This window comes from Protopterus annectens, chromosome 1.part0 (assembly GCF_019279795.1).
Source record: "Protopterus annectens isolate FY-2018-M chromosome 1.part0, PAN1.0, whole genome shotgun sequence".
Taxonomy (NCBI): domain Eukaryota; kingdom Metazoa; phylum Chordata; order Ceratodontiformes; family Protopteridae; genus Protopterus; species Protopterus annectens.
Genome location: NC_056725.1, coordinates 520,423,047 through 520,449,140, shown reverse-complemented (window position 1 = coordinate 520,449,140; position 26,094 = coordinate 520,423,047). Strand labels below are relative to the sequence as shown.

At 44.1% G+C, this 26,094-nt stretch overlaps 1 protein-coding gene across 1 annotated transcript in view; it reads right to left on the bottom strand.

Annotated features, from left to right (window-relative positions):
• The window catches only part of LOC122789622 (serine/threonine-protein phosphatase 2A 56 kDa regulatory subunit delta isoform-like), a 1,584,804-nt gene that overhangs the window by 593,746 nt on the left and 964,964 nt on the right, over positions 1 to 26,094 (bottom strand). Inside the window, exon 13 of the mRNA XM_044057373.1 lies at positions 20,320 to 20,428. Within this exon, the coding sequence (XP_043913308.1) occupies positions 20,320 to 20,428 (109 nt within the window). The remainder of the gene's footprint in view (positions 1 to 20,319; positions 20,429 to 26,094) is intronic.

Below are 26,094 nucleotides of genomic sequence, written 5' to 3'. Positions count from 1 at the left end.
ACATTTACCATAAATGTTGATGTTCGAGTGTATTCACTGTTGCAGTCATTACATTTGGGTTATCTGCTTGCAGGTAGCCCTCAGTCAGCCAGATTAAGAGAGTCTTGGGTCCTGCTTCGGCTGCAGTCCCTTCTTCCATGATGTCAGGTCATCAGGGGGTATAAAACATGCAGCTGACACCATTACATCAGTTTATCTTGCCCCAGATGTTTGGTGCCCCCCTAATGGGGAGCAATTAAATATAAAAGTACAAAGATACACCTCCAAAAAAAAAGCAAATACACCAAAAAGGCTTTTAAGCATAGTAAAGGAAAACAGAGGTATAGCCAAAAGAAGTTAGGGGGCTGGAAAGAGGGTAACCAGGACTGCAACAGTGAATAAAATTAGAAAACACAAAAATATACCTCCAACCAAAAGCAAATACACCAAAAAGGCTTTTAAGCATAGCAAAAGAAAGTAGAGGTAAAGCCAGAGAAAATTAAGGGGCTGGAGAGAGGGTAACCAGGACTGGAACAGTGAATACACTCGAACATCTACATTTATGGTAAGTGTACACAACTGTACTATGTTCTTCGTGTTTCACTGTTGCAGTCATTACATTTTGGTAGATTCCCAAAGCTAAGGTTGGGAGGAGGAGTTTATACAGCATTAGGGCCAGCTATAAGGCCCCGCAAGACTGCAGTGGCAAAGCCAGCTCTGGATTTAGAGAAAATTGGCAAATGATAATGCTTGGTGAAAGTATGTACAGAACTCCAGGTATTAGCTTCTAGGATGTCTCTGGTAGGGATGCCTCTGAGAAAGGCTGTAGAAGTAGATGCAGCCCTGGTGGAGTGAGGTCTGATCCCCTGGGGGATAGGTTTTCCATGGTGCTTATAGCAGAAATGAATGCAATGGCTTATCCATTTAGAAATGGTTTGCTTTGAAATTGCCTTCGCCTCTGCAGCAAATGCCACCAGCAGTTGTTCAGATTCCCTTTGAGGATTAGTCCTGTCCAAGTAGAATCTAAGTTGTCTGTGCACATCTAAGGAATGCAGTATCCATTCCTCTATTTTGTGGATTGGGAAAGTAGGTTGGCAAATGAATGGACTGATTAAGAGCCACACTGGATACCACCTTGGGCATGAAGGATGGATTGGTTCTGAGGGACACCCCGTCTGCATGAAAGATGATGAAAGGCTCCACTGCCATAAGGGCCTGTAATTCAGATACCCTTCCAGCTGAAGTGATTGCTAAAAGGAAAGCTGTTTTCCAAGAAAGAAATTTTAAGTCTGCAGTAGCAGCTGGCTCGAAAGGAGGTAGAGTGACTTTCTACAAGACAAAGTTAAGGTTCCAGGCTGTGGTTGGAGCTCTCCTGGCTGGTCTCAAATTTCTGGCCCCTCTGAGGAACTGCTTGAGCAGTGGATGAGAGAAGAGGGGAGGTTCTGTGTTACAATGAGCTGAAATGGCTGAGGTGTGGATTTTAATGGAGGAAAAAGACAGGCCCTTGTGAAGCATCTCCGTTAAGTATTGTAAAATCTGAGGTAAATTGGGTGCTGCTGTGCTCATCCCTCGAGATCGATTCCAGGCACATAATCTTTTCCACTTTTCAGCATAAGATTTTCTAGTACTAGACCTCCTTGCCTATAAAATGATAACCATCACAGGTTTGCTGAGGGATGGTAAAGGAGAGATCAAGTAATTAGCCAAGCTGCAAGGTTCAGTGTTAGAAACTGAGGGTGCAGAATCTGGTCCTCCTGCTGAGACAGCAGGGAAGGAGTCTGATGCAAGTACCATGGAGATAACCGTGACACACTGTGCAGGAGGGGGTATCAATGTTGGCGCAGCCAGTCTGGAGCAATCAAAATCATCCTTGGTTTGTCCTATTTGATTTTTAGTAGTACTTTGGCGAGCAGAGGCAGAGGGGGGAAGGCATATACAAATAGGTTTTTCCAGCTGAAGGACAAAGCATCCACTTTCCAGGCTTGTTTGTGGGGAGTCCTTGTGCAAAATTTGTCCAATTGGTAGTTCTGGGGAGAGGCAAACAGGTCTATATCCGGGCTCCCCCATTTGCTTGTCAACATGTTGAAAATCCTTTGTTCCAGTTTCCACTCGTGTGGGTCCATGAGGTTTCTGCTTAGTCCGTCTGCCAGCTTTATTTAATGTTCCTGGCAGGAACTGAGCTTGTAGATGCACTTGGTAGCTCAAGGCTGTGTTCCATAATGACATGGCTAGTTTGCAGAGGGGGTAAGAATGTATACCCCCCTGCTTGTTTATGTACCACATAACAGTGGTGTTGTCCATCTTTACCATTAGTTGTCCTGGAAGAATGTGGTCCTTGAAGGCTGTCAGAGCATTCTGTACAGCTAATTTTTCTTTTTGATTGATATGCAGGTGCATTTGACTTGGGGTCCATTTGCCCTGAATGCACTTCCCTGCCAGGTGAGCCCCCCATGCATAGTCTGATGCATCTGTTGTTACGGTTTGGGGGTGGTGTGAAAGGTAGTCCCTTGTTTTGGTGGCAGGCCTCTGCCCACCAAAGGAACTCTAGGCGTAGGCAAGGTATGATAGGAATCATTGTTTCTAGGTCTTGAGAATGTTGACACCATAGGCTTTTTAGATACCACTGTAGTTTCCTCATATGCAGTCTTGCATATGGAAGTAGAAGAATGCAGGAGGCCATGAACCCCAAAGGCTTGCAGTATTTGTCTTGCAGATAGCAGGGATTTTGTGGCCACTTGTTTGAAGTAGGTTGTCAAATTAATTTGTTTCTCTGGTGTGAGGTAAGCCATCTGGGAAGTTGTATTCAAGCTTGCTCCCAGGAATATAATTTGTTGACAGGGTACCAGGTGTGATTTCTTTTCATTTATGGTGTACCCTCAGACAAGTTAGAACTCTTTTTACAACGGCGAGATGATTCAAAAGTATGTCCTGGCTTTCTGCCTGAATTAGACAATCGTCCAGGTATGGGTATATTTGAATATTTCTTTGCCTGCAAAATGCAATAACTGGAGCTAGGCACTTTGTGAATACCCTGGGCGCAGTAGATAAGCCAAAGGGCAGTGCAGAGAACTGATAGTGCGTGTAGCCTGCTTTGAAGAGTAGGTATTTTCTGCAAGATTCCCTGATTGGGATATGCAGTTATGCTTCTTTTAAATCTAGTGTTGCCAACCAGGCATCTTTGCCTAGCATAGGAAGTAATTGGTGAAGAGTCAGCATCTTGAATTTTGGAATCTCCAAAAAGGTGTTTAGGGTAGACAGGTCCAGGATAGGACGCCATGAATTGTCTTTTCTGGGTACCAGGATAAGTCTCAAGTAGAAACCTTGTCCCTTTTCCTCTTCTGGTACCAATTAAATAGCACCCATGCTTAAGAGAGAAAGTACTTGTTTTTGGGCCTCTGCCCACTGATTTGTGGGTAGGTCCGGCCACCAACTTGGTGTTGGCAACGTGTGGAAGTGAAATCTGTATCCCTGGGACACTATAGTTAAAACCGGTTTTCCCTGTGTAATGAGTTCCCAATTCTTTGCATGAAGAGCAATCTTACCCCCAAAGGGGCAGTCAGTTGATAAGTGCTTGGAAATTTTAAAAGGAAGTCATTGAGACAGTTTACTATAGGGGGGAGTCTTATTATTCCCAGATTTGGAAGTGGAGGCCCCCCACTGCTTAGTTATGTGAGTCCCCTGGGACCGACACCTGGGGTGTTTGCTGTGTCTGGGTTTGGCTTGAGAAGACCTGGAAGGGGCTGGAAAGGACCAATTCTTAGTGGGTCAGTGCCTACTAAGTTCTAGGAGGCTGAACATGTAAAAATCTTTAACAGTTTGCATAGATTTAGCTTTATCTTCCATCTTTTTAAGAACTTCCTCAGCCTCGTTGCCAAACAGGTGGTCCTGATTTAAAGGAGCATCCAACAATTTAGCTTTAACATGATCAGGCAAAGATTGCTCCTTAAGCCAAGCATGCCTTCTGAGCACAGACCCACTAACAGCAGCCCATGGAGAGGCCTCTAAAGAATCAAAACCATATTGCAAAGTATCTTTTCCAACTTATTCGGCAGAATGCATTAAATCCTGTAATTCGTTATTTTCAACACAGTCAGGAATCAACATAATTTTCTGTTTAAGCAGTCCAATAACATGTTGCTGATACTTTAACATATGAAACTGGCAGTTTAAAGCCCTAGTGGCCAAGGTTGCAAAAGTGTAAACCTTCTTACCCCATCTATCCAGTGCCCTGGAGTCTCTATCAGGAGTAGGATATTTAGCAGCAGAAGCCTTAATGCCCTTGGGCCCCTATGAAATAGTCTTTGGATCTGCAATAGGATTTTTGAAAAGGAACTTGTGGGACTCAGGAACTGTGTAGTATCGGTCAGGTTTTCTGGGAGCAGGAGGCAGGGAATCAGGGGCCAAACTAGATTCTGAAAAAGCATCATCAACAATGTCTAGTACAGGACAAATAGCTAAAGGCCTATGCTGAGGTAGGAGAAAGAAATCCCTAAGCCTCTTTTTTGAATCAGAGAAATCCTGGCTTTCCCAATGGAAATGCTCCCTTAGAATATGTAAGGTTCCCCAAAAGAAAAATCCTCAGGAGGGGAAGCAGAGGGAATAGAGTCCTCTGCATCAGAATCTTCATAAGTAGATAAGGGCAAATCCAGATCATCAGAAAAAACAGAATCCTGATCAGAAGATTCATAATCAACTTCAGTCCTAGGTCTCTTAAAAGGGGGCGGGTGGCTACCCCTGATTAGAGTTATTAGATCTTCAGCCATTCTTATCATTTGCTTTTCAGGCAGAGAGGCCTGAGCATGTGGCCTGGGTGCTGGTTTTTTAGACATGGATTGAGATTTAGGCCTAAGTAAAGAAGGAGGCGTCGGTTTAATATGCAAGTCCGTAGGCCTGAATACACCCTCAGAAGCTGGTGCCTGCACAGCAGCTCTGGACCTATCCAAGGTAGAGACGTCTGTGGGTTCCACAGTTGAAGCATTTTACGGCATAACGGACTCTGAATGGGTCTCAGTAGAGGCCTGCGAATCAGAAGTAGCGGGTATCAGGGGCTGCGAAAGCTCCTCACCGAGTAAAAAGTACAGTTTTGTACCTACCATAAATGTAGATGTTCGAGTGCTAATACAGCTGCAGTAATCACAGATGGGTTTTCTGCCGTCAGGCGGTCCCTCGGTCGGCCGAATTCCAAAGTCTTGGTCCGGCGTCGGTTGTCGTCGCTTTCTCTTCTGACGTCAGTGAGGCCAGAGTATATAAGACACAGCCGACGCCATGTTCTTCAGTCTTTCTTGCCCCAGATGTCAGGTGCCCCCAGAAGGAAGGCAAAAGATAAATTATGCTTATATGTGTATACATGCAATGCAATATAATCCAAAATCAGTGGTTGCAAGCAAATAAACCATAGAAGGATAACCCAGTCAGGTTGTATGAAGAGGCTGTTAGGCCCCATGCCTTTATCAAGTGGGGAAGGAGGGAGGGAAACCTGTACTGCAGCTGTATTAGCACTCGAACATCTACATTTATGGTAGGTACAAAACTGTACTATGTTCATCGTGCATACAGCTGCAGTAATCACAGATGGGTAGAGTCCCAAAGCTACGCACAGGGTGGTAGGTACTAGGAGGAACTGGGTTGAGCCAGAATGCCCTGTAAAACAGCAGTGGCAAAGCCTGCTCTGGTTCTGGAATATAAAGGCAGGTGGTAGTGTTTTGTGAAGGTATGTACAGAACTCCAAGTGGCTGCCTCCAGAATATCTTTGGTAGGAACTCCTCTGAGGAAGGCTGTAGAGGTAGCTGTGGCCCTGGTGGAGTGTGATCTGATACCTGTAGGAACAGATTTCCCATGATAGGAATAACAAAACCGTATGCAGTGGCCTATCCACTTTGAAATAGTCTGCTTGGAAACTGGCTTCCCTTGAGCCCCTACAGCATAGGACACAAAGAGTTGTTCTGATTTCCTGAAGGACTTTGTTCTGTCCAAGTAGTAACGTAGCTGCCTATGGATGTCTAAAGAATGTAGCAGCCTTTCCCCTTTGTTTTGAGGATTGGGGTAAAAGGTAGGAAGGTGTATGGCTTGATTTAAAGCTACCCTGGATACCACTTTAGGCATAAATGATGGGTTGGTACGAAGGGAAACCCTGTCCTGATGGAAAATGAGAAAGGGGTGCACTGCCATGAGGGCCTGTAGCTCCGAAACTCTACGAGCTGAAGTGATAGCCAGAAGGAAGGCAGTTTTCCAGGACAAATATTGCAAATCTGTTGAGGCAGCTGGTTCAAAAGGAGGCAATGTTAATTTTTCTAGTATGTAATTAAGGCTGGTATTGGTTGTTTCCTTGGTGGTCTAATATTCTTAGCCCCTCTGAGGAACTGTCGTAAGAGTGGGTGAGAAAATAAAGGAGGATCCGTGTTGTATTCTGCAGAAATGGCTGAGGCATGGATTTTTATGGAAGAAAATGAAAGTCCACTGTTCAGCAGCTCAGCTAGATACTGTAATACCCGAGGCAAGTTCAGTTTTCTAGGGTCCTGGCCTTTTTTCTCATTCCAAGAACAAAACCGCTTCCATTTTGCGGAGTAAGCTTTTCTAGTAGATGGCCTTCTGGCCTCCAAAATGACATCCTGCACCTCCTTGGAGAGTAGGGTCTGTTGTGGTGTTAAGGAATTTTCCATGCAGCGAGATTGAGTGTTTTCAGCTGGCTGTGGAGAGTTTTGTAGCTGTGCTGAGTCAGCAGAAGAGGCATTAGAGGCAGGGACCAGGGAGGAGTATGTGTTAGGCTCCTCAGCAGTGGGTACCAGTGTTGCCGTGGCCAATCTGGAGCAATCAGTATCATTTTCGGTCTGTCTGCTCTTGCTTTCAAAAGTACCTTGGGCAGAAGAGACAGAGGTGGGAATGCATAAACTGTCCATGCTGTCCAACTGAATGAAAGGGCGTCCACTCTCCAGGCCTTTGGATGAAAGGTCCTTGAACAAAACGTTTCCAATTGATGATTCCTGTGGGAGGCAAAAAGATCTATGTCTGGCCTCCCCCACACTTGGGTTATTTCTGTAAACACCTGATGATGTAACTTCCATTCGTGTGGATCTGTCATATTTCTGCCAGCGTGTTTTCCAATCCTGGCAGGTACTGGGCTTGAAGTTCGATTTGCCATTCCAGAGCCAAGTTCCAAAGAGTCATGGCTAGTCTGCACAAGGGGTATGAATGTGTTCCTCCTTGTTTGTTTATGTACCACATTACTGTGGTGTTGTCTGTTCTTATCAGTAATTGTCCTGGATGCAGGAAGTCCTTGAAAGCTGTAATTGCATTTATTACTGCTAGCATTTCTTTTTGATTGATGTGAAGGTGCTTTTCTTTTTGGGACCATTTGCCCTGGATGCACCTGTCCGTCATGTGCGCCCCCCAGGCGTAATCTGAGGCGTCTGATGTGATAACTTGCTTTGCTTGAGGCTTGCAGAATGGGAGGCCTGTGTTTGCTTGACATGCTTGGGCCCACCATAGAAATTCCTTTTGCAAACATGGGATTATTGGTATTATTGTTTCCAAACTGTGACTGTGTTGAGACCATAGGTTTTTTAGGTACCATTGAAGTTTCCTCATATGCAGCTTTGCACATGGGATTAAAAGAATGCAAGATGCCATGAATCCCAGAGCCTGCAGGATTTTCCTTGCAGTAAGCCTGGTACTTTTTGCTAGTATTTTGAAGTAATGAGATAGTTGCCCCCGTTTTTCTGGCGTAAGATAGGCCATCTGGGTGTTTGTGTCCAGGTTGGCACCCAGGAAAGTTATTTTCTGAGATGGTGTTAGCCTTGATTTCTCTTTGTTGATTGTGTATCCCAGAGAATGCAATAACCGTGTCACATATGCCAGATGTTCCAGAAGTATGTGTTTGCTGTCTGCTTGGATCAGGCAGTCATCCAAATAAGGGTAAATTTGTATCCCTTGAAGTCTGCAGTAGGCAATCACTGATGCCAGGCACTTTGTGAATACTCTGGGCGCAGTAGATAAGCCAAAGGGCAATGCAGAGAATTGATAGTGGATTGAACCTGCAAGAAATCTGAGGTATCTTCTGCAGCTTTGTCTGATTGGGACATGCAGGTATGCCTCCTTGAGGTCCAATGTTACCAGCCAAAACTCCTTGCCCAGCATGGGAAGAAGTTGCTGTAATGTGAGCATCTTGAATTTTGGTGCAGTAGAAATGTGTTTAGGATGGATAAGTCCAAAATGGGTCTCCAGTTGGTTCCTTTCCTTGGTACCAGAAAAAGTCTTGAATAAACACCTTGACCTTGTTCGTGAGTAGGTACCTCTTGAATAGCTCTCATGCTTATGAGCTTTGAAATTTGTAGTTGTGCCTCTGCCCTTTGATTCTGTGGCAGGTTTGGCATGCCTCTCATTTTTGGAAGAGTGTGAAAATGAAATTTGTAGCCTCTGTTTATAATGTCCAGGATCCATTTGTCTGTTGTGACAATATGCCAATTGGCTGCAAATAATGCTAGCTTTCCTCCCAGAGGTGCTGCCAGCTGAGACGTGCTTGGCATGGAAATGCGGGAGTCATTGGGTTTGCTTCTTGTATTGTTGTGCACTGTCCTCACCACCTCTTGGTGCTGGAGTTTGCCATTGTCATCCTCTATATGATCCTTGTGAATGCCCTCTGCCCCTTGTGCGTCTGTATCTACCTCTTTGGGGCTTGTCAGTGGCTGGAAAGGACCAGTTTTTTGAAGGCCAATTTCTGCTAAAACGTGGTGGTTGGACCTGTAAAAAGGCTTTGACAGTTTGCATAGATTTGGCTTTTTCTTCCATTTTCCGTAGTATCTCCTCAGCATTAGTACCAAACAGCACATCCTTTTGTAAAGGAGCATCTAGAAGTTTAGCTTTGACATGATCAGGCAAGTTTTGTTCTCTAAGCCAAGCATGTCTGCGAATGACTGATCCTGTAGCAGCCGCTCTACTTGAAGCCTCTAGGGCATCATAACCACATTGTAGAGTGTGTTTACCCACTTGCTCTGCACTATGCATCATATCCTGTAACTCCTTTAAATCTGGTTGTTCAGGTTGAGACATTTTATTCCTTAATTGTGATAACAGGAACTGTTGATATTTAAGCATATGAAACTGACAATTTAAGGCCCTCATGGCTAGGGTGGCCGAGTTATATACCTTTTTACCCCACCTTTCTAAAGATCTTGACTCCCTTTCCGCAGGAAGTGGATTCTTGGCAGTGGAGGCCTTCAATCCCTTGGGGCCTTGTGAAATGGTTTCAGGGTCAGCATTATGGCTTTTGAAGAGAAATTGGTGAGAGTTGGGTACTCTGTAATACCTATCAGGTTTGACTGGCGCAGGAGGCAGAGAATCCGGGTTAAGGCAAGCCTCCGAATAAACATCATCAAATATGTCCAAAACAGGGGGTATCGCCAGAGGTCTGTGTTGAGGTAACAAAAGAAATTCCCTAAGCCTTTTCTTAGAATCTGAAAAGTCTTGGCCTTCCCAATGGAAGTGTTCCCTCAAGGTGTGCAAGGTTTCCCCAAAGGAAAAATCCTCAGGAGGAGATACAGAAGGGATGGACTGTTCTGCATCCGAATCCTCAAAAGGGGAGTAAGAGTGTTCCTCTGCATCAGAATGTTCTGATAAAATGGATCCCTGATCAGAAGAGGGAGAATCTTCCTCCACTCTGGGTCTCTTGTCTGGAGGGGGATGAGAACCTCTGATAAGAGTAATTAAATCCTCAGCTATTTTAAGCATCTGTTTTTTAGGCATGGGACCTGGAGATGGGCCCTGTGCCACAGGCCTCTTGGGGTGCCTGGCTGCTTTGGATTTAGTAAAGGCCTTAATAGAAAAAGAAGATGAGGGTCTAAAGACACCGTGGGTGGAGGTGGACCTGTCCACATTAGTAGGCTCAACATTAGCAAAGGCTTCGGTGGTTGTAGTCTGGGAAAGGGCTGATGACCCAGCGGTCTCTGGTACAGAGGACACCGCCAAAGGAGTGTCGTCGGTAGTCGGGGACTGCAAAGGCGTCTCGCTGAGAACCGGACCACGTGTAGCCTGTTTTGGCGGGGACCGCGGGCCTCGCGTGTCGGTCCTTTTCCTTGCGTTTTTTGGACAAAACGGTAGTCGGAGTGTCCGACGACATTTTATAATCAAAAGCTTTACCAAAATAGTGTTGGGCGAACTCCGCCCGACGCTTAATAGTGCGTTTATTGAAGGTAGCGCAAAAGCGACAGCCCGAGACGTCGTGGTCTGGGCCTAAACAAGGTATGCAGAGGGAATGGAAATCCTTATGCGGTATTTGCTTCCCACAAGAAATACAATTATTAACTTTTTCTGACATCCGTCTGAGGCAAGAAAAGTTTCCCCATCGGGGTACTTAGCTTTAATGAAGACTTCGGTTTCCAAAATTTTCGTAATTCAGGAGCTGGCCAACCGGCACTTGCGAACTGCTTCTGCTTCGGGCACCGCACGGCAAAAAAGACTGAAGAACATGGCGTCGGCTGTGTCTTATATACTCTGGCCTCACTGACGTCAAAAGAGAAAGCGACGACAACCGACGCCGGACCAAGACTTTGGAATTCGGCCGACCGAGGGACCGCCTGACGGCAGAAAACCCATCTGTGATTACTGCAGCTGTATGCACGATGAACATCTGAGAAAACTGGCGACTGGCTTAGAAGAAGCGTCGTCGGCAGTGTTGGACCTCGGCAGCCTGTCTCTGTCTATCTTTGCGTTTTATCGGAATCCCGGTAGTCAGATGGCTAACAGATGACACTTCTGGATAATTAAACTGAGAACCGAAATATTTAGAGGTGAAAATATACAGACGACGGATAGTGTGCCGATTAAATAAAGCACAAAACCGACAGCAAAGTATTTCGTGGTCAGGGCCTAGGCAAGGAATACAGTACAAATGAAAATCTTTATGAGGTATTTGCTTTCCACAAGTAATGCAATTATCAACTTTTACTTACATCGGTAAGGAGCAAGAAAAGGTTTCCCCAACAGGGTACTTAGCTTTAGTTGAAGACTTCGGTTCTTAAACTCGAAAATGAAAATTTCAGGAGTCTGCCGACCGGCACTTGCGAACTGCTTCTGCTTCGGGCACCGTGCGGCAAGAATGACTGATGTAATGGCGTCAGCTGCATGTTTTATACCCCTGATGCCCTGACGTCATGGAAGAAGGGACAGCAACCGATGCAGGACCCAAGACTTTGTTTCTCAGGCTGACTGAGGGCTACCTGCAAGTAGATTACCCAAATGTAATGACTGCAACAGTGAAACACGAAGAACATCTGTCCTGGAAGAATATGGTCCTTGAAGGCTGTCAGGGAATTCTGTACAGCTAACATTTCTTTTTGATTGCTATGCAGGTGCATCTGACTCTGGCTCCATTTGCTCTGAATGCACTGCCCTGCCAGGTGAGCCCCCCCATTCATAGTCTGATGCGTCTGTTGTTAGGGTTTGGGCGGCAGGGGGTAGAGTGAATGGGAGCCTTTTGTTGTGGTAGCAGGCCTCTGCCCACCAAAGGAACTCTGTCTTTATGCAAGGAATGATAGGAATCACCGATTCCAGGTCCTGAGAATGTTGACACCATAGGCTTTTTAGATACCATTGTAGTTTCCTCATAGGCAGTCTTGCATATGGAATTAATAGAATGCAAGAGGCCATGAACCCCAGGGCTTGCAGGATTTTCCTTGCAGATAGCTGGGTCTTTGTGGCCAGTAGTTTGAAGTAGGCTGTCAAATAAACTTGTTTCTCTGGTGTGAGGTAAGCCCTCTGGGAAGTTGCGTTTAAGCTTGCTCCCAGGAATACAATCTGTTGGCAGGGTACTAGATGAGATTTCTTTTCGTTTATGGTGTACCCTAGTGAGGTTAGAAGTTTCTTTTCAAATGCCAGATGATTTAGTAGCATGTCCTGGCTTTCTGCCTGAATTAGACAATCGTCCCTGTATGGGTATATCTGAATATTTCTTTGCCTTCAAAATGCAATGACTGGGGCTAAGCACTTTGTGAATACCCTGGGCGCAGTAGATAAGCCAAAGGGAGGTGCAGAGAACCGATAGTGCATGAAGCCTGCTCTGAAGCGTAGGTATTTTCTGCAAGATTCCCTTATTTGGATGTGCAGGTAAGCTTCCTTTTAAGTCTAAGGTTGCCAACCAGGCATCTTTGCCTAGCATAGGAAGCAGCTATTGAAGTGTTAGTATTTTGAATTTTGGGATCACCAAAAAGGTGTTTAGAACAGAGACGTCCAGGACAGGAAGCCAGGAGCTGTCTTTTCTGGGTACCAGGAAAAGTCTTGAGTAAAAACCTTGTCCCCTTTCTTCTGCTGGGACAGGTTGAATAGCCCTGACACTTAGAAGAGAGAGAACCTGCTGTTGAGCCTCTGCCCACTGATTTGGGGGTAGGTCTGGCCCACCGTTTGGGGTTGGTAAGGTGTGGAAGTGGAATCTGTATCCTTGGAAAACTAAAACCCATTTGTCCTGGGTAATGTGTTCCCAGTTTTTTGCATGCTGGGTGATCTTTCCCCCTAAGGGAGCAGGCAGTTGAACAGGGCTTGGAAGGTTTAAGGTTAAGTCATTGTGACATTTTTCCATAGGGGGTGTGTCTTACTACTTCCAGCTTTGGAAGTGGGAGCCCCTCACTACTTAGGCATGTGAGCACCTTGAGAGTGTAGCCTAGGTGGTCTGCTGTTCCTGGGTTTGGACTGAGAAGGCCAGGATGAGACAGGGAAGGACCAATTCTTAGAAAGACAATGCTTACTAAATTTGGGAGGCTGTACTTTCAGAAAATCTTTAACAGTTTGCATAGATTTAGCTTTTTCCTCCATCTTTTAAGGACTTCTGCTTTGTTACCAAATAGGCGGTCTTGGTTTAAGGGAGCATCCAGTAATTTAGCTCTAACATGACCTGACAAATTTTGCTCCTTAAGCCAAGCATGCCTTCTAACAACAGACCCAGTGACAGCAGCCCTGCAAGATGCTTCTAAAGTCAAAACCACATTGCAAAGTATGTTTACGAACTTGTTCAGCAGAATGCATTAAATCCTGTAAATCTTTATTTTCAGCACAGTCAGGAATCAACATCAATTTCTGTTTAAGTAGTCCCATAATATGCTGCTGATACTTTAACATATGAAACTGGCAGTTTAAGGCACTAATGGCCAAAGTAGCAGAAGTGTATACCTTCTTACCCAATCTGTCCAAGGCCCTGGAATCTCTATTAAGAGGGGGTAGGGGTTTTGGCAGTAGTAGCCTTAATGCATTTAGGTCCCTGTGAAATGGTCTCTGGGTCCGCAGTAGACTTCTTGAAGAGGAACTTGTTTGAGCCGGGTACTCTGTGATACTTGTCAGGTTTCCTGGGAGCTGGAGATAAAGTGTCTGGGGCCAGGCTAGATTCCAAGAAGGCATCATCTACAATGTCCAGGACAGGAAGGATAGCTAAAGGCCTGCGTTGAGGAAGGAGTAAAAATTCCCTAAGCCTCTTTTTGGAGTCAGAGCAATCCTGGCTTTCCCAGCGGAAATGCTCCCTAAGAGTGTGCAAGGTTCACCAAAAGAAAAATCTTCTGGAGGGGAAGCAGAGGGAATGGAGTCCTCTGCATCAGAATACTCATAGGTAGATAAGGGCAAATCCTGGTCATCAGAAGAAACAGAAATTTCAGAATCCTGATCAGAAGAATCAGAAAGAAAATCAGTTCTAGGTCTCAGAGGGTGAAGGCTGGCTTCCCCTAATTAAAGTAATAAGGTCTTCAGCCATTTTTATTTTTTTTTTAGGCATATGGGCCTGACTATGCGGTTTGGACGTCGGTTTTCTAGGAGTGGGTTGAGTTTTAGGCATTGAAGAAGAAGACTGCGTCTGTTTGATATGCGAGTCAGTAGGCCTGAAAACACCCTCAGAAGCCGGTTCCTGCACAGTGGCTCCGGACCCATCCAAGGTAGAGACATCCACATTTTCCATGGTCGAAGAAGCATACCGGACACCGAATGGGTATCAGTAGAGGCCTGCGAATCTGAAGTAGTGGGTATCAGGGGCCGCGAAAGCACCTCACCGAGTACCGGTGAACTGGCGACTAGCTTAACTGAAGCATTGTTGGCAGCTTTGGACCTATGCAGTCTGTCTCTGTCTTTACCTTTATGTTTTTTCGGAATGTCGGTAGTCAGATGGCTTACCAAAGCAATTTCTGGATAGTTAGAGTACCAAAATAATTTGCAGCAAAAATAAACAGACAACGAATAATTCGGGGGTTGAATAAGGCACAAAACCGACAGCAAGGGACGTCGTTGTCTGGGCTTAAGCAAGGAATGCAGTACGAATGAAAATCTTTATCAGGTATTTGCTTTCCACAGGTAATACAATTGTTAACTTTTACTGACATCGGTTTAGAGCAAGAAAAAGTTTCCCCAATGGCGTACTTAGCTTTTTTGAAGTCTTCGGTTCTGAAACTCGAAAACGAAAATTTCAGGAGTTGGCCGAACGGCACTTGCGAACTGCTTCTGCTTCGGGCATTGCGCGGCAAGAAAGACTGATGTAATGGCGTCGGCTGCATGTTTTATAACCCTGACGACCTGACGTCATGGTAGAAGGGACAGCATCTGATGCAGGGATTCAAGACTTGGATATTCAGGCCGGCTGAGGGCTACCTGCAGGCAGATAACCCAAATGTAATGACTGCAACAGTGAAACACGAAGAACATCTGTGAAGTGCTTGCAAAGCGTATAGCACTACTCTCATTTCCAGAACATTTATGTGCAAGTGGTTCTCATGATTCTGCCAGATACCTTGGACAGTCATTCCCAGATAATGTCCCCTGGGAGGCACCCGTGGTCAAGACTGCATTTTGTTGAGGGAGAACAAGGGAACGACATAGATAAAGCTTATCTGTATGTAACCACCATGTTAGATCCTTCTTGCAAGAGTTTGTAATGCGTATTTGGTGGGACAAGGGTAGATCCTGCATTGACCGCTGGGCAAATAGTAGCTACTGAAGCACTCTCATATGTAGACGGGCTAGGGGAACTAACAGAATGGTGGACGCCATAGTACCTAGAACTTGAACTATCCTGGCCTGTACTTTGTCTTTGGTCAGCAAGAGTCTGACTTGGTTGTGCAATGATTCTATCCTTTCTGGTGTCAGTTTTGCTGTCATGGTGGTTGAGTCTAGGTCTGAGCCTAAGACGACAATACGCTGCGATAGAGATAGTGGATTTTTTTAGATTTACTGTAATTCCTAATCTGGCGCACAAGGATAGTGTCTCATCCCTGGCTCGGATTAGTCGGTGCTTGGTGGTAGCAGTGAGGAGCCAGTCATCTAAGTACGGAAACACTCACAATATCCCTGACGTCTCAGGTGAGCCGTGACCACCACCATACATTTGGTGAACACTCTGGAGGCTGTAGTGAGGCGAAAGGGCAGTGTTTGAAATTGAAAATGACTGGCTTCCAGCCAAAAGCGTAGATGTCTTCTGGAGCGCCTGTCCATTTTGATATGGTAGGACACATCCTGAAGATCTATGGAGCACATCCAATTGTCTTTTCCAATAAATGGAAAAATTGACTGCAGAGTGATCATATGGAACTTCAGTTTTTTTTATAGACTTTTTCAGTTTACTGAGATCTAGAATTGATCTCCAGTCCCCAGTCTTTTTTGGAACTAAAAAGAATTGTAAGTTCTGGATCTTATTTGCTCTGTGGGGACTTCTTGGATGACTCTTTTCTGAAGAAACGAGATGACCTCTAATGTTGCACTATTTGATTGGGTGGTACATCTGGTAAAGACCGATTTGCAGGGGGATTGGAAACAAAAGGAATGAGGTAACCTCTGGAAATTATATTTTGCACCCATCAATCTTGAGAAATTTGTAGCCAGGCGCTTGGGTACAGTGACAGCCGACCCCCAACTGACGCCAGAGACGGACAGTCGGGCAACTCTTCAGGGGCGACGAAAGGGTGAATCAGAGAAAGCATCTCTATCACCCTGGTGTTGTGGACTCCCTCTGCCACGAGAGCGGCGCCTTCCATTATAACCTCCCCCTCTGCCTCTAGGGGATGGTTTGATCCTGGGCTTGAGGGAAACCTTTTTGGGATTTACGGAACCACATTTTCCCTCCTGTTTGACGCTTGGGATAGGGTCTGGAAGGAAGGGAGAAACGGACTCCGACAGCAGATAAGGTTTTCCCTTCCTGCTCGCACCTGGTCAAAGTCTCTTACCTGCGGTCCAAAAAGAGTTGAACCATCAAAGGGGACATTGGTAAAGGAAGACTTGAAGGACTCCGTAAAATTGCATAGATGCATCCAGTAATGTCTCCTAAGAGAAATCCCTGATGCAGCTGTCCTGCTCGTTCCTTCAGCTGCATAAGAAATCAGCCTCATGGAGGAATTAGCAATAGAGGTAATGGTGGAGAGCTGTGAAAATACCTTGTCAGTGGATCCCGAAACTACTGAACCCTGAAGGGTATCTTCCAACTCCTTTAGGAGATCCCTTTGTAGCGAAGTAAAATGGGACAGGTACTTCAGCGATCGTAAGGTAAACGCCGCTGAAGAAAAAGTACGCTTTCCATACCTATCCCTCCATCCTAGACTCTTTATTAGGTGGATGGATATTTGAGGATGTCTCAGATAACTCCTCCTTTGTGGCTGCTGCTACCATCATAGCATCCACAGGTACTCCCTTGGTTAGAAAGGTTTTGTCTTCTGGAGCAGTAATACATTTATTAGGCCTCCTCGGGACAGGCTCCACTGCGTCCGGAGAGGTCTAAGCTTTTTGAGATATGATCCCTAACAGTTGGTCATATGGCGGTGTCACCCAGGAGGTGGAAGATCGGGAGCCAAAAGCCTTAAGGTACACTGATTTGTCCTCAGATGGGTTAGAGGTCTTCCAATCACCCCTTTGTCTAAGGATTTCTAGGATGGCCACAAAAGAGACATCCTCAGAGGGAGATCCTGGGGACCCTTCTGACTCATCCAAATCAGTGTCAGAAGTGAGAGACTCGGGTGAGTCAATATGCTTCCTCTTACAAACTCTCTTCCTAGGGACCTCTCCAGTGAGGTAATCTGGGGAGGTTTTGGAAGAGGGGACACCTCCTATGGGGGCTCCTTAGGGCTCTGGTTCCCTACGCTTAGGGGCAGGTGGGGGAGAAGAGGCTGCTACCAGCTGCTGGAGGGTTGTCAGGTCCAATTGCAGGGCTTTAGCACTTGACAAAGCTCTCTCTGTCGCCTCGAAAGCCTTACCACCCCACTCCGAAGAAGACCTCCGCTCCGAGGAAATGGAAGGTCGACTTCAAACAGGAGGAGCAGGCTCCAAAGCAGATGTGGGAGCCGAGCTCATGCGAGCCGAAGCACTGAGAGAGAGGGTTGGATCCGAAGAAAAACCGGGGGTGACTATCCCTTCCGGAGTGTACTGGAGAGCGTCGGCTCCCAGACCCCTCGGCTCCAGACTGAGCTGATGAAGTTAGAGTTATCAGTTCCGAGGAAGCAGGAAGAGTTCTCGGAACAGAGGGTTCCAGCACTATATGACCTGAAACATTAAATTCCAAAAGCAAGCCAATCGGAGGAGGAACAGTAGACTGAGGATGGGACGGATCCGAAACCTTTGGGTTTGGAGAAGATACAATTTTTGCCAGCGCCGGGTCACAGCGGCCTCTTCACCACTCGCTCCGCTTTACATCATCAGATAGTGTCCTGGAGGAATGGGTGAAGATAGATGGAGATCTCCTCCTTTCCAAAATAGGAGATCTTAATGTTGGTGAAAATGGTTCCAAGACTGGTGAATGTCTCAATGCATATGACTGTCTCGGATTCGATGAAACAGAAGGCACCGAGACCGACGAAGCAGAATCGGAGCCAGAACTCTTCGGCTCAGTTGCTTTTGATTTTCTTGTCGCTTCCGAAGCAGGAGCCGATGGGGTTTTCCTTTTGTGACTTTTAGAGACTGCCTGACCTTGTTCCAGCTGCTCTTGGAAGGAGCTACTCATCGGATCCCTATCAACAAGTTTCCTTTTACGTTGATTAAGAACCCTGGTGCTGAACGCATGACAAAAAGTACAGGGTTCTTGCCAATGAGGCTCCTCAAGATAGTACACACAACTGGTGTGACTGTCGGTTAACGACATTTTCTGAGAACACTTATCACACTTTTTAAAGGCAGAAGGGCGGTGTTCCTTGTGATCTCTACCTTTATCCTTAGACATTTTGTTTTTATGACAGGAAAATAAACAAATACGATAATAATAGTCCAACTATAAAGAGACAAGGTATTTTTTTTTTTTTTAGCACACAGAGAGGAAAGGCCCTCTACTTTAAACAGGCAACTATGGCCCTCTAACTTAAATGGGCCATACAATTCTTAAAGAAAGGGACAGGGGATGCTAACACTCACGCAATCACTCTAGATAATAGGGTACAATTATTAATAAGAAAGAAGAAGAAATATAGGCAAAAATATTCCACAGCCAACGAGCCAGTAAAGAAGACAACTCCGAAGCTTTTGCGGCAAACAAGATCTGGGGAATTGCCGTGGTGCACCATGGGATAGGGGATAGCCTCAAGCCAGAAAAAGCTCTCGAGCTTTAGTATCGACCGAGTCGGAGCCAAGGTTTGGCTCCGAACCCATCCAGCAGGAATTACGGCGAGATGGGACTACATAACATTATAAGGTTCAACCAGAGTTATAAAATAAGTTGTTCATATAATGTCTTTCAGCAGCTTTTGAGCAACACAAATGATGCAAGACATTCTGTTAGGACAATTTAGTGCCAGTTTTGTTTTTAAATTAATTTAATTTGTACATTTTAAAAGACAGCTCATAGAAAACTGAATGCAATTGTTAACTTTACACAAAGTCACCCTACTCTTTCTGTGCTCTGGGATCTTTTTTATCAACCAGAACTACCACCAAGCCAGGGAAACTGGACCACTGTGGAACATCTGATCTGAAGGCCGGTTTTTCAAGAAAGAAGCACTCCCTAAAGCTGGAGGGTAGTGTCAGTACTAGTTCACAAAACCATGGCAGGCAGCTGTTATGGGGACAGAATCCAGAGACTACGAACATTTCCCTGCATCATAAGAGAATGTACAACCTATTGAGCCACTGACACTGCTCTTACAGACAATATCCATGTGAAATTAATTTCCAAAAATGTAAGCACACAAAGCCACTGTCAGTGACTACAAATCACTGGTTTCTTTTTTGCTGACAAAGGTTTACCCTATAAAGGCTTTGCATATTACTGAATCACAGAACAATGCTAAATTCATACAGACAGAGAGAGAAAGCAGCTATAAAAGCACTGTTTCATGCAAATAAGTTTGGTAAGTAGCAAGTCACCAAATTTCAACTAAACAATGACTTCTCCCACACTATACAGTTGCATTCCTGCAATATTTTTTCCTTAAATCTATTTTGCCTGCCAACCATCCTTATATAGATTTACAGCTCGCCAGGGAAAGGGGACTCCCTGTCTTCTCTGTGTAACAGCTGACTGGTAGGAAAAAGTCATCCACTAGACAGAGAGGATTGCTTGTGCTTTGCCCTACAATGCTACTTCATCCAATCTACTGTTGAATGGGAACACCCTTGTCCCAGTGGTCATTTCCCAAACTAGGGTCACCTGAACTTAAGGTCAGATCCCCAACTACTTCCAGGCTAGAAAACTAACCAGTGCTTTCAGTGTGCCAGCCTATGCCTTTTTCCAGGGTGGCGCTGTGCAGCATTTCTAAATTACCCTAAAGCCACTCCCTGGTAACTAACATGCACACCTGCGTCACAGTGGGGCCTTTCAATACCTCCTCTGCTATGTACAAACACTTCCATACATGCACAGTGAAGGCTACAGTCACCAACTGTCAGAACCATGACCACATCTATTCTATGGTGTGTAATGGCCACCTGCATGTGCTAGGTATCTGTAATTAAGTAGATGGACCATTCCCTCCCAGGATGGGTGCACCCTATCAGATGCTCACCCCTACACTGGGACTGGCACTGTGAAGCATGAAATGCCATGACTGTGAGCATAAAGGTCTGTGCTAGTAAGGGAAAAGAAACCAACACTGTGAGCTACACAAGTAATACAGGAAGCTAAAAATGATACAGATACAACAGAAGTTTCAAAAATCAGAATAACTTACGGAAGCATATATTAAAGTATAATCAAAATTTTTTGTTAAACAGCCACCAATTCACTTTTACGACTGACACTATTTTAAAAAAATCAATCATTAAAGTCCTCTTTCTTAGCATGGTTAGTGAATGTCGTAAGTTCAATAAACCTTGTTAAATATATAGGTGTGAGTTTGAAACAGTCACTTTCTGTTTGAGCATGTTGCTTTGACTGTAAGACCAAATTTCACTTAAAGAAAAAAAAAAAAATCCTACCTGTGGGTGGTACACACTCAGAGATTTCACTTTATGTAACGGTAGTAACACCCGAATCAGAAACATTTTATGTTCCTCTTTCAGGGGTAATGCAAACCCATTGATTATGCTAAGAACAAAAGAGAAAAAAAAGGTAAGTGCATCAGTGAAGCATCATTCTCCCCTACACCTGTCAAAAAGTCTAGTTAACCTACTGTTACATTTCAAAAGATACTCAAATGTTACCAGAATGAAACCAGTACGAGTCACAGCAGTGTCACTTAAAAGTACACTGTAAGAACTTGCCATAACAGACAGAGATTTTGGTTGATCACTATTGCAGTAGTCCTGAACTAATAGGTCTTCAGATGCAGAAGGCCTGACATCTGGTCTAACTTCCAAAGCTCATTATCTTTCCCCCTCCAGGCATGGCAGATGCCTTACCTTCTGGGATTTCAGAATGCCTCTTAACTGGTGTCTGTTCGCATCGTAATAGAGTTTCTTGTTCAAGGAGTAAGGCCACATATGGGGAAAGCTAAGGAATAAGATCCTGGAAAAAATGAGTAGAGTAGAAGAGATCCTCTGTGCTACAGTAAAGGGAAAAAAAGGAGAAGGAGGCTCCCCCTTGGATCCAAACAGGTTTCAAGATCAAGGTCCTGTAAGGGGGAAGAGAAAAGTATATGATAAGGTAAGGTACCCTGCTCTTCCCAAGAATTCCCTCACAGTGAGGGAAGGGATTGTGGGAGGTAAACTGCACTGCAATACTGATATAATTAAACATCTACTAATAAGTTAAGTTCTTACACACTTGTACTGTGCCCTTCAGTTTGATCACTGCTGCAATAATCTTTACTAGTAGGATGATTCGCAGAGGTGGACCAAGTGTGTGTGTGTGTGTTGGGGGGGGGGGGGGGGGCTGGATTGCAGGAAACCAGCTCTGGAGGAAATGTTGAGCCTCTAAAGCTTTGAGAAAAAGTGGACAAGTGACCAAGCAACTGCTGCCATATAGTCTGTGCAATGAGTCTGCTAAGGAAGGCCACAGCTGTGGCTATCCTATCCCCCTTAGTACTGGAAGTTCTCAAAATTCCTTTAAGATTTCTTACACTGGGAGAAACAACAATACAATGCAAAGGGTTAGCAATGTTGACATTGTTTTGTCTCTGCCATTCCTTTCCTTTCTGTTGCAAGACAGACAGACAAATAGTATGAATGTCTACTGTACTTGGTTCTGTGCAAATATGGCGGTTGTACATACAGGGAGTACAGTATTCTGTCCCCACTGTTTTGTAAAGACAGGCAAGTTTGATAGCTTGATTCAGGTAAAATTCTTTTACTCCCCATAAAAGGAGGGATTTCTTCTAAGGTTCACCCTATCCTTACAGAAAACTAGGGCTGCTTCCTTACTTCCCTGTATGTACAATGGCAAAATCAAAAACAAACCTGTATGATGGAACCCAAATATAACCAGTCTATAACAAAATAAAAAAAGTTTTGCAAGTAAAAATAAAAATAAAATGTAGCTCTCAGGATGCAAAAAAAACCTCTTGCCAAGTTTAACTTCAGACCCTGATGAAATTAACCAAAGCCAGACATGAGGTCAAACTACCAATCAGACAAATGATAACCACAAAGCTGCCTTTAAATATGTTAGAAACCTTGAAGACAATGTCCAACAGCACTGTGTAGTTTTCATAATAAATGACATGCCATACTTGGACCAAGAAGACATAACCAATCTACTAACAAATTAATTTAACTCCAACTTCACCCAATCTCTCCCCCCCCCCCTACATTCCTAGATCTCATAACTACATATATACTCCCCCTCAAATCTGTCACAAACAAGTCCTCAGCGCACTATCCAAGGCCAAAAACACTGCTTAATATACCAAACTCAGATAACATACTGGGTTGCTTACTGGCCAGCCTGGAACAGGATCTATCAGATCATCTCTACACAGGCTACTTAACATCAGCTTCCAAACAGGGTTTACTGCTGGACAAATGGAGGTTAGCAGCTGTCATCCCCTTGTACAAATATGTGATCTCAACAGACCAGAGAACTTACAGAACCATAAGTCTGACTACCCTCAAATGTAAGACTATGGAAAGTATTATTATAAAATTAATAAAGAAGGACACAGACAACCAAAAAACTCTCGACCCACGCCTGTTTGTATTTAAGGGCAGAGCCTACCTAGTTGACTTTTTTTTTTAACATGTTTATTTTATCATCACTTAAGGCACAGGCAAACATACTTTACATAAAAGAAAACAAACCATGTTAACAAGTTCACAGTTAAACTTAAACATTATACATCACATACATTCATTTTACACGATTATCCTTAATCTAACATTAAATTGCTCAAATTCTGCTTGCCCTTAAACCTCACTCCTCCTCCAAAACATTATTTTGCATGGATTGTTCCCACAACTTCCATGTTGTTTTTATGTAGTTTTCTCCTACCCTTTTCCAACAAACTACCCCAGTTATTTTATCTCTGTTACAATACCCACTTCTTCAATCAAATATAGTTATTTGGACTTCAATTTCTATTTTCTAGTAATGTTTTTTTTGGAAGCCACCAGAATTAAACTTTGAATGCCTTACTATGTTCTAAGCACTTCAGATCCTGTATTCCAGCTCAGAAGAAATCATTTTCTTAGTTAAACCCATTTGTTTACCCAATAAATCTGGCTGACTTCTTTGAGAAGGTTACTAAAACAATAGATGAGGGCAAATAAGCACCCACTGCGTAACCCGACCTCGCAAAAAGGACTTCAACACCATCCCACACTTGGATATTGTAAATAAACTAGCCCAGCTAAATGTTAATCCCTATGCAACTAGCTGGATAGCAAATAGAACCCAAAAAATTAGGGTGAGCTGCTCTACATCCTCCAAAAGACCTGTCACTAGTGATGTTCCCCAGGGTTCAGTCCTTGGGCCACTCCCCTTTGGCACTTCTCAGAGGTCACAGCTACTGTTAAGGATTTATGGTTGATCAAGTGCGTAGATGACTGTAAAGCTGGTACCATCATAAACTTCCCGGAGGACGCAAAGATCCTCCAAAAGGGCCTCTAAAACCAATAGCTTTTGTCAAAACCATGGACTAAAACTGAATTCCAAGAAATGTATAAAAATATCCTTCAGCAGGCAAACAAGAAATTTCTTGCAAGTATCACATTGGCAACACACCTTGAAACTGAGCTAGTAATTAGGGACCTGGAAACTTATTTAGACAATGAACTGCCCCTCAATCACCATGTAACTACTATTGTACAAAAGTGCTTTTTCATTGCATTGTTTATTACTAAGGGTATTGCTTCTTTGTCCAAAGACTTGATCATTGTACTGTATTCCACATTCAATAGTTTGATTCAGTATAATGCCCCATTCGGTATGCATCTACCAACTCAAATGCCCAACATGCTCTCTTACACTAAGAAAATCAAGTGCCTAAACCATAAAAACTATGCAGACCATCTCAAAGCCTTGTCACTCTTGGTATCGGAAAAACTACTGAGGGGCAATCTGTCTCATGTATACAGCCTCAACAAACCCTGTCCATTCAAGCCTTCTGCACATTCGCAAGCCCAGTGGGGACAAACACCTACTCAAAAGATCTGTATTTATTTTGCAACATAAGTAGAACATGTTGAAGGGATGGATATGCATCACAGAGAATAGTACTTTCGAAATGCCACATAAACAAAAGTACTTCTCTTACAGTAGTTTAGCACCCTTGTCTCTCATGGATGGGGGGCAAAGTAAATATTCTGCATGTCTCTGGTTTATTTGTACTTAAAATATAAGGGCTAAAAAAATTCATGGGAATGTTATGGCTAGGCTTTTACAGATCCTCATGGATCAACAGAGTACCCTTGAACCCATGGATAGGGCTATGGCTGTAGTTTCAAAATGTAGCTGGTAGAGTTTTTCAAGGATATAATTTGGATTCCTACAGGAGCAATTCTTTGACTTGGCAGTCTCAAGTGAAATGCTCCTTTTAGAAACCGCTTGGCAAATAGGAGACTTGTGAAGAGCAGATCCATTAGCAGGTAAGTGAGAGGTGTACTTTGATGGATGAACAGATTGTTCCTGCACTGAAAAACACGCTTAAGTACTGTAGTATCAAGTACACCTGGAATGTACAAAGTTTCTGTATTCTTATGTCATGCAGAGCTCTCAACCTTTACCTCCAGAATTTTAAATAAAGTAAAAAATAATTAGGAAAAGGCTCCAAAATAGGGACACGTTATAAATATTGGCACTGCTATCTTAGAAGTTGTCAACATGATTTTCAGTTTTAGGAATAATCTGAGAAAACACTACATGTCCCTACAAAATAGGGACAAGCTAAAGGGCAACATATGTCTTCAGCCTGCTGTGTTGATCTGCCATTGTATTCTGATACGAGGGAAAGTAAACTGCCTTTAGAGTCAACTAAGACCGATGTGCTATCTCCCAGGCAGACATGGCTACCTTGCAAAATGTATCAGATAGTGTCCCTTCCTCCTCACTGACATAATACAACAGTTGAATTGTCTATGACTATACGGATGGTACCTTCTTTCCACAATGCTTTGAAGGACATTACCTTATTCATACTTATGTTTCCTCCTATAGGCTAGACAATTCCACAGGCCTTGGACTTGAATCTGCTGCTATACCCCTCAAATTAGGTCTTAAGCATCTGTTACTAATTGGTTGAAATGGGGAGGATGAGTGAAAGGAAAGGCCAAGTTCAGCCTGACTCGGATAGACTACCTTTTTGGCTTCTTGGAAATGTAGGGACAATAGGAGCTGCATCTTTCCAGGGACTGGAAATGATGGTTCCAGATGGATCTCAGGTATCACTGGGGCCACATGTGCATTCTGGCAAGAGGTATCATCATTATGGTGGAAGTCATGTACACCAGTGCCATGAGGCAATATCTGGCTGACACCTTCCCTTCCCGTGTTAATTTCCGGAAGTACTGTTTCAAATGCTCCACATTGTCTTACAGATGAAATGCCTTCTGGCAACTGGAGTCTAGATGTGAAGCCTGGAATACAACTCTTGGAGGAATTATTTGACATCTGAAGATGATGCAGAATAATCTGAGACTTTGGATTTGGAGATGCTGCAGATAAGACTTTGAAAACATTCCACAGTGAAGATGAGGGCCGTCTCTACTTCCTGCTAGTATAGTGCTTGGATAATACAGTCATCTAAATACATACAAACACTGACACCCTTTATCTGGCAATATGGAGTGACTAGAACCATGTGCTTTGACTACTGTTATCAGGGTACTTACAAAGGCCAAGAAAGTAGACTGGCCACCTGGCCACTCCTACTTCCTCTCCCACCCACTAGACTTCCTCCCTACCAACTCCCGCCCCTGCACACCATCACCATGCCCAAGCCAATAGGGATAATTATCCTACTTATCCCACCACTCATTTTATTACCCTATCTCTTAACAAGTTATGAACACCTGTCCTTATCAGGATTCCACTACCCAAATTATCACACAAAGTTCCCCCTCCCCACCACCTATAGACGAATTCTTCCCCCATAATACAACCCCCAAAACAACAAAACTGAATGATCTGTACCTAAAAAAGCAACACCATATAACTACCAAAACAAAGCTAGGTCTAAAATTACTATCCAAAGTTCTAAAATTAATAGAATACCTAAGGAAAAACATCACCAAAGATGGAGATATCCATCCCAACCCAGGCCCTACCAGATCAACAGAGCCCACTCAACATCCAATCTCCCTTAGACCAGCTAACTCTCT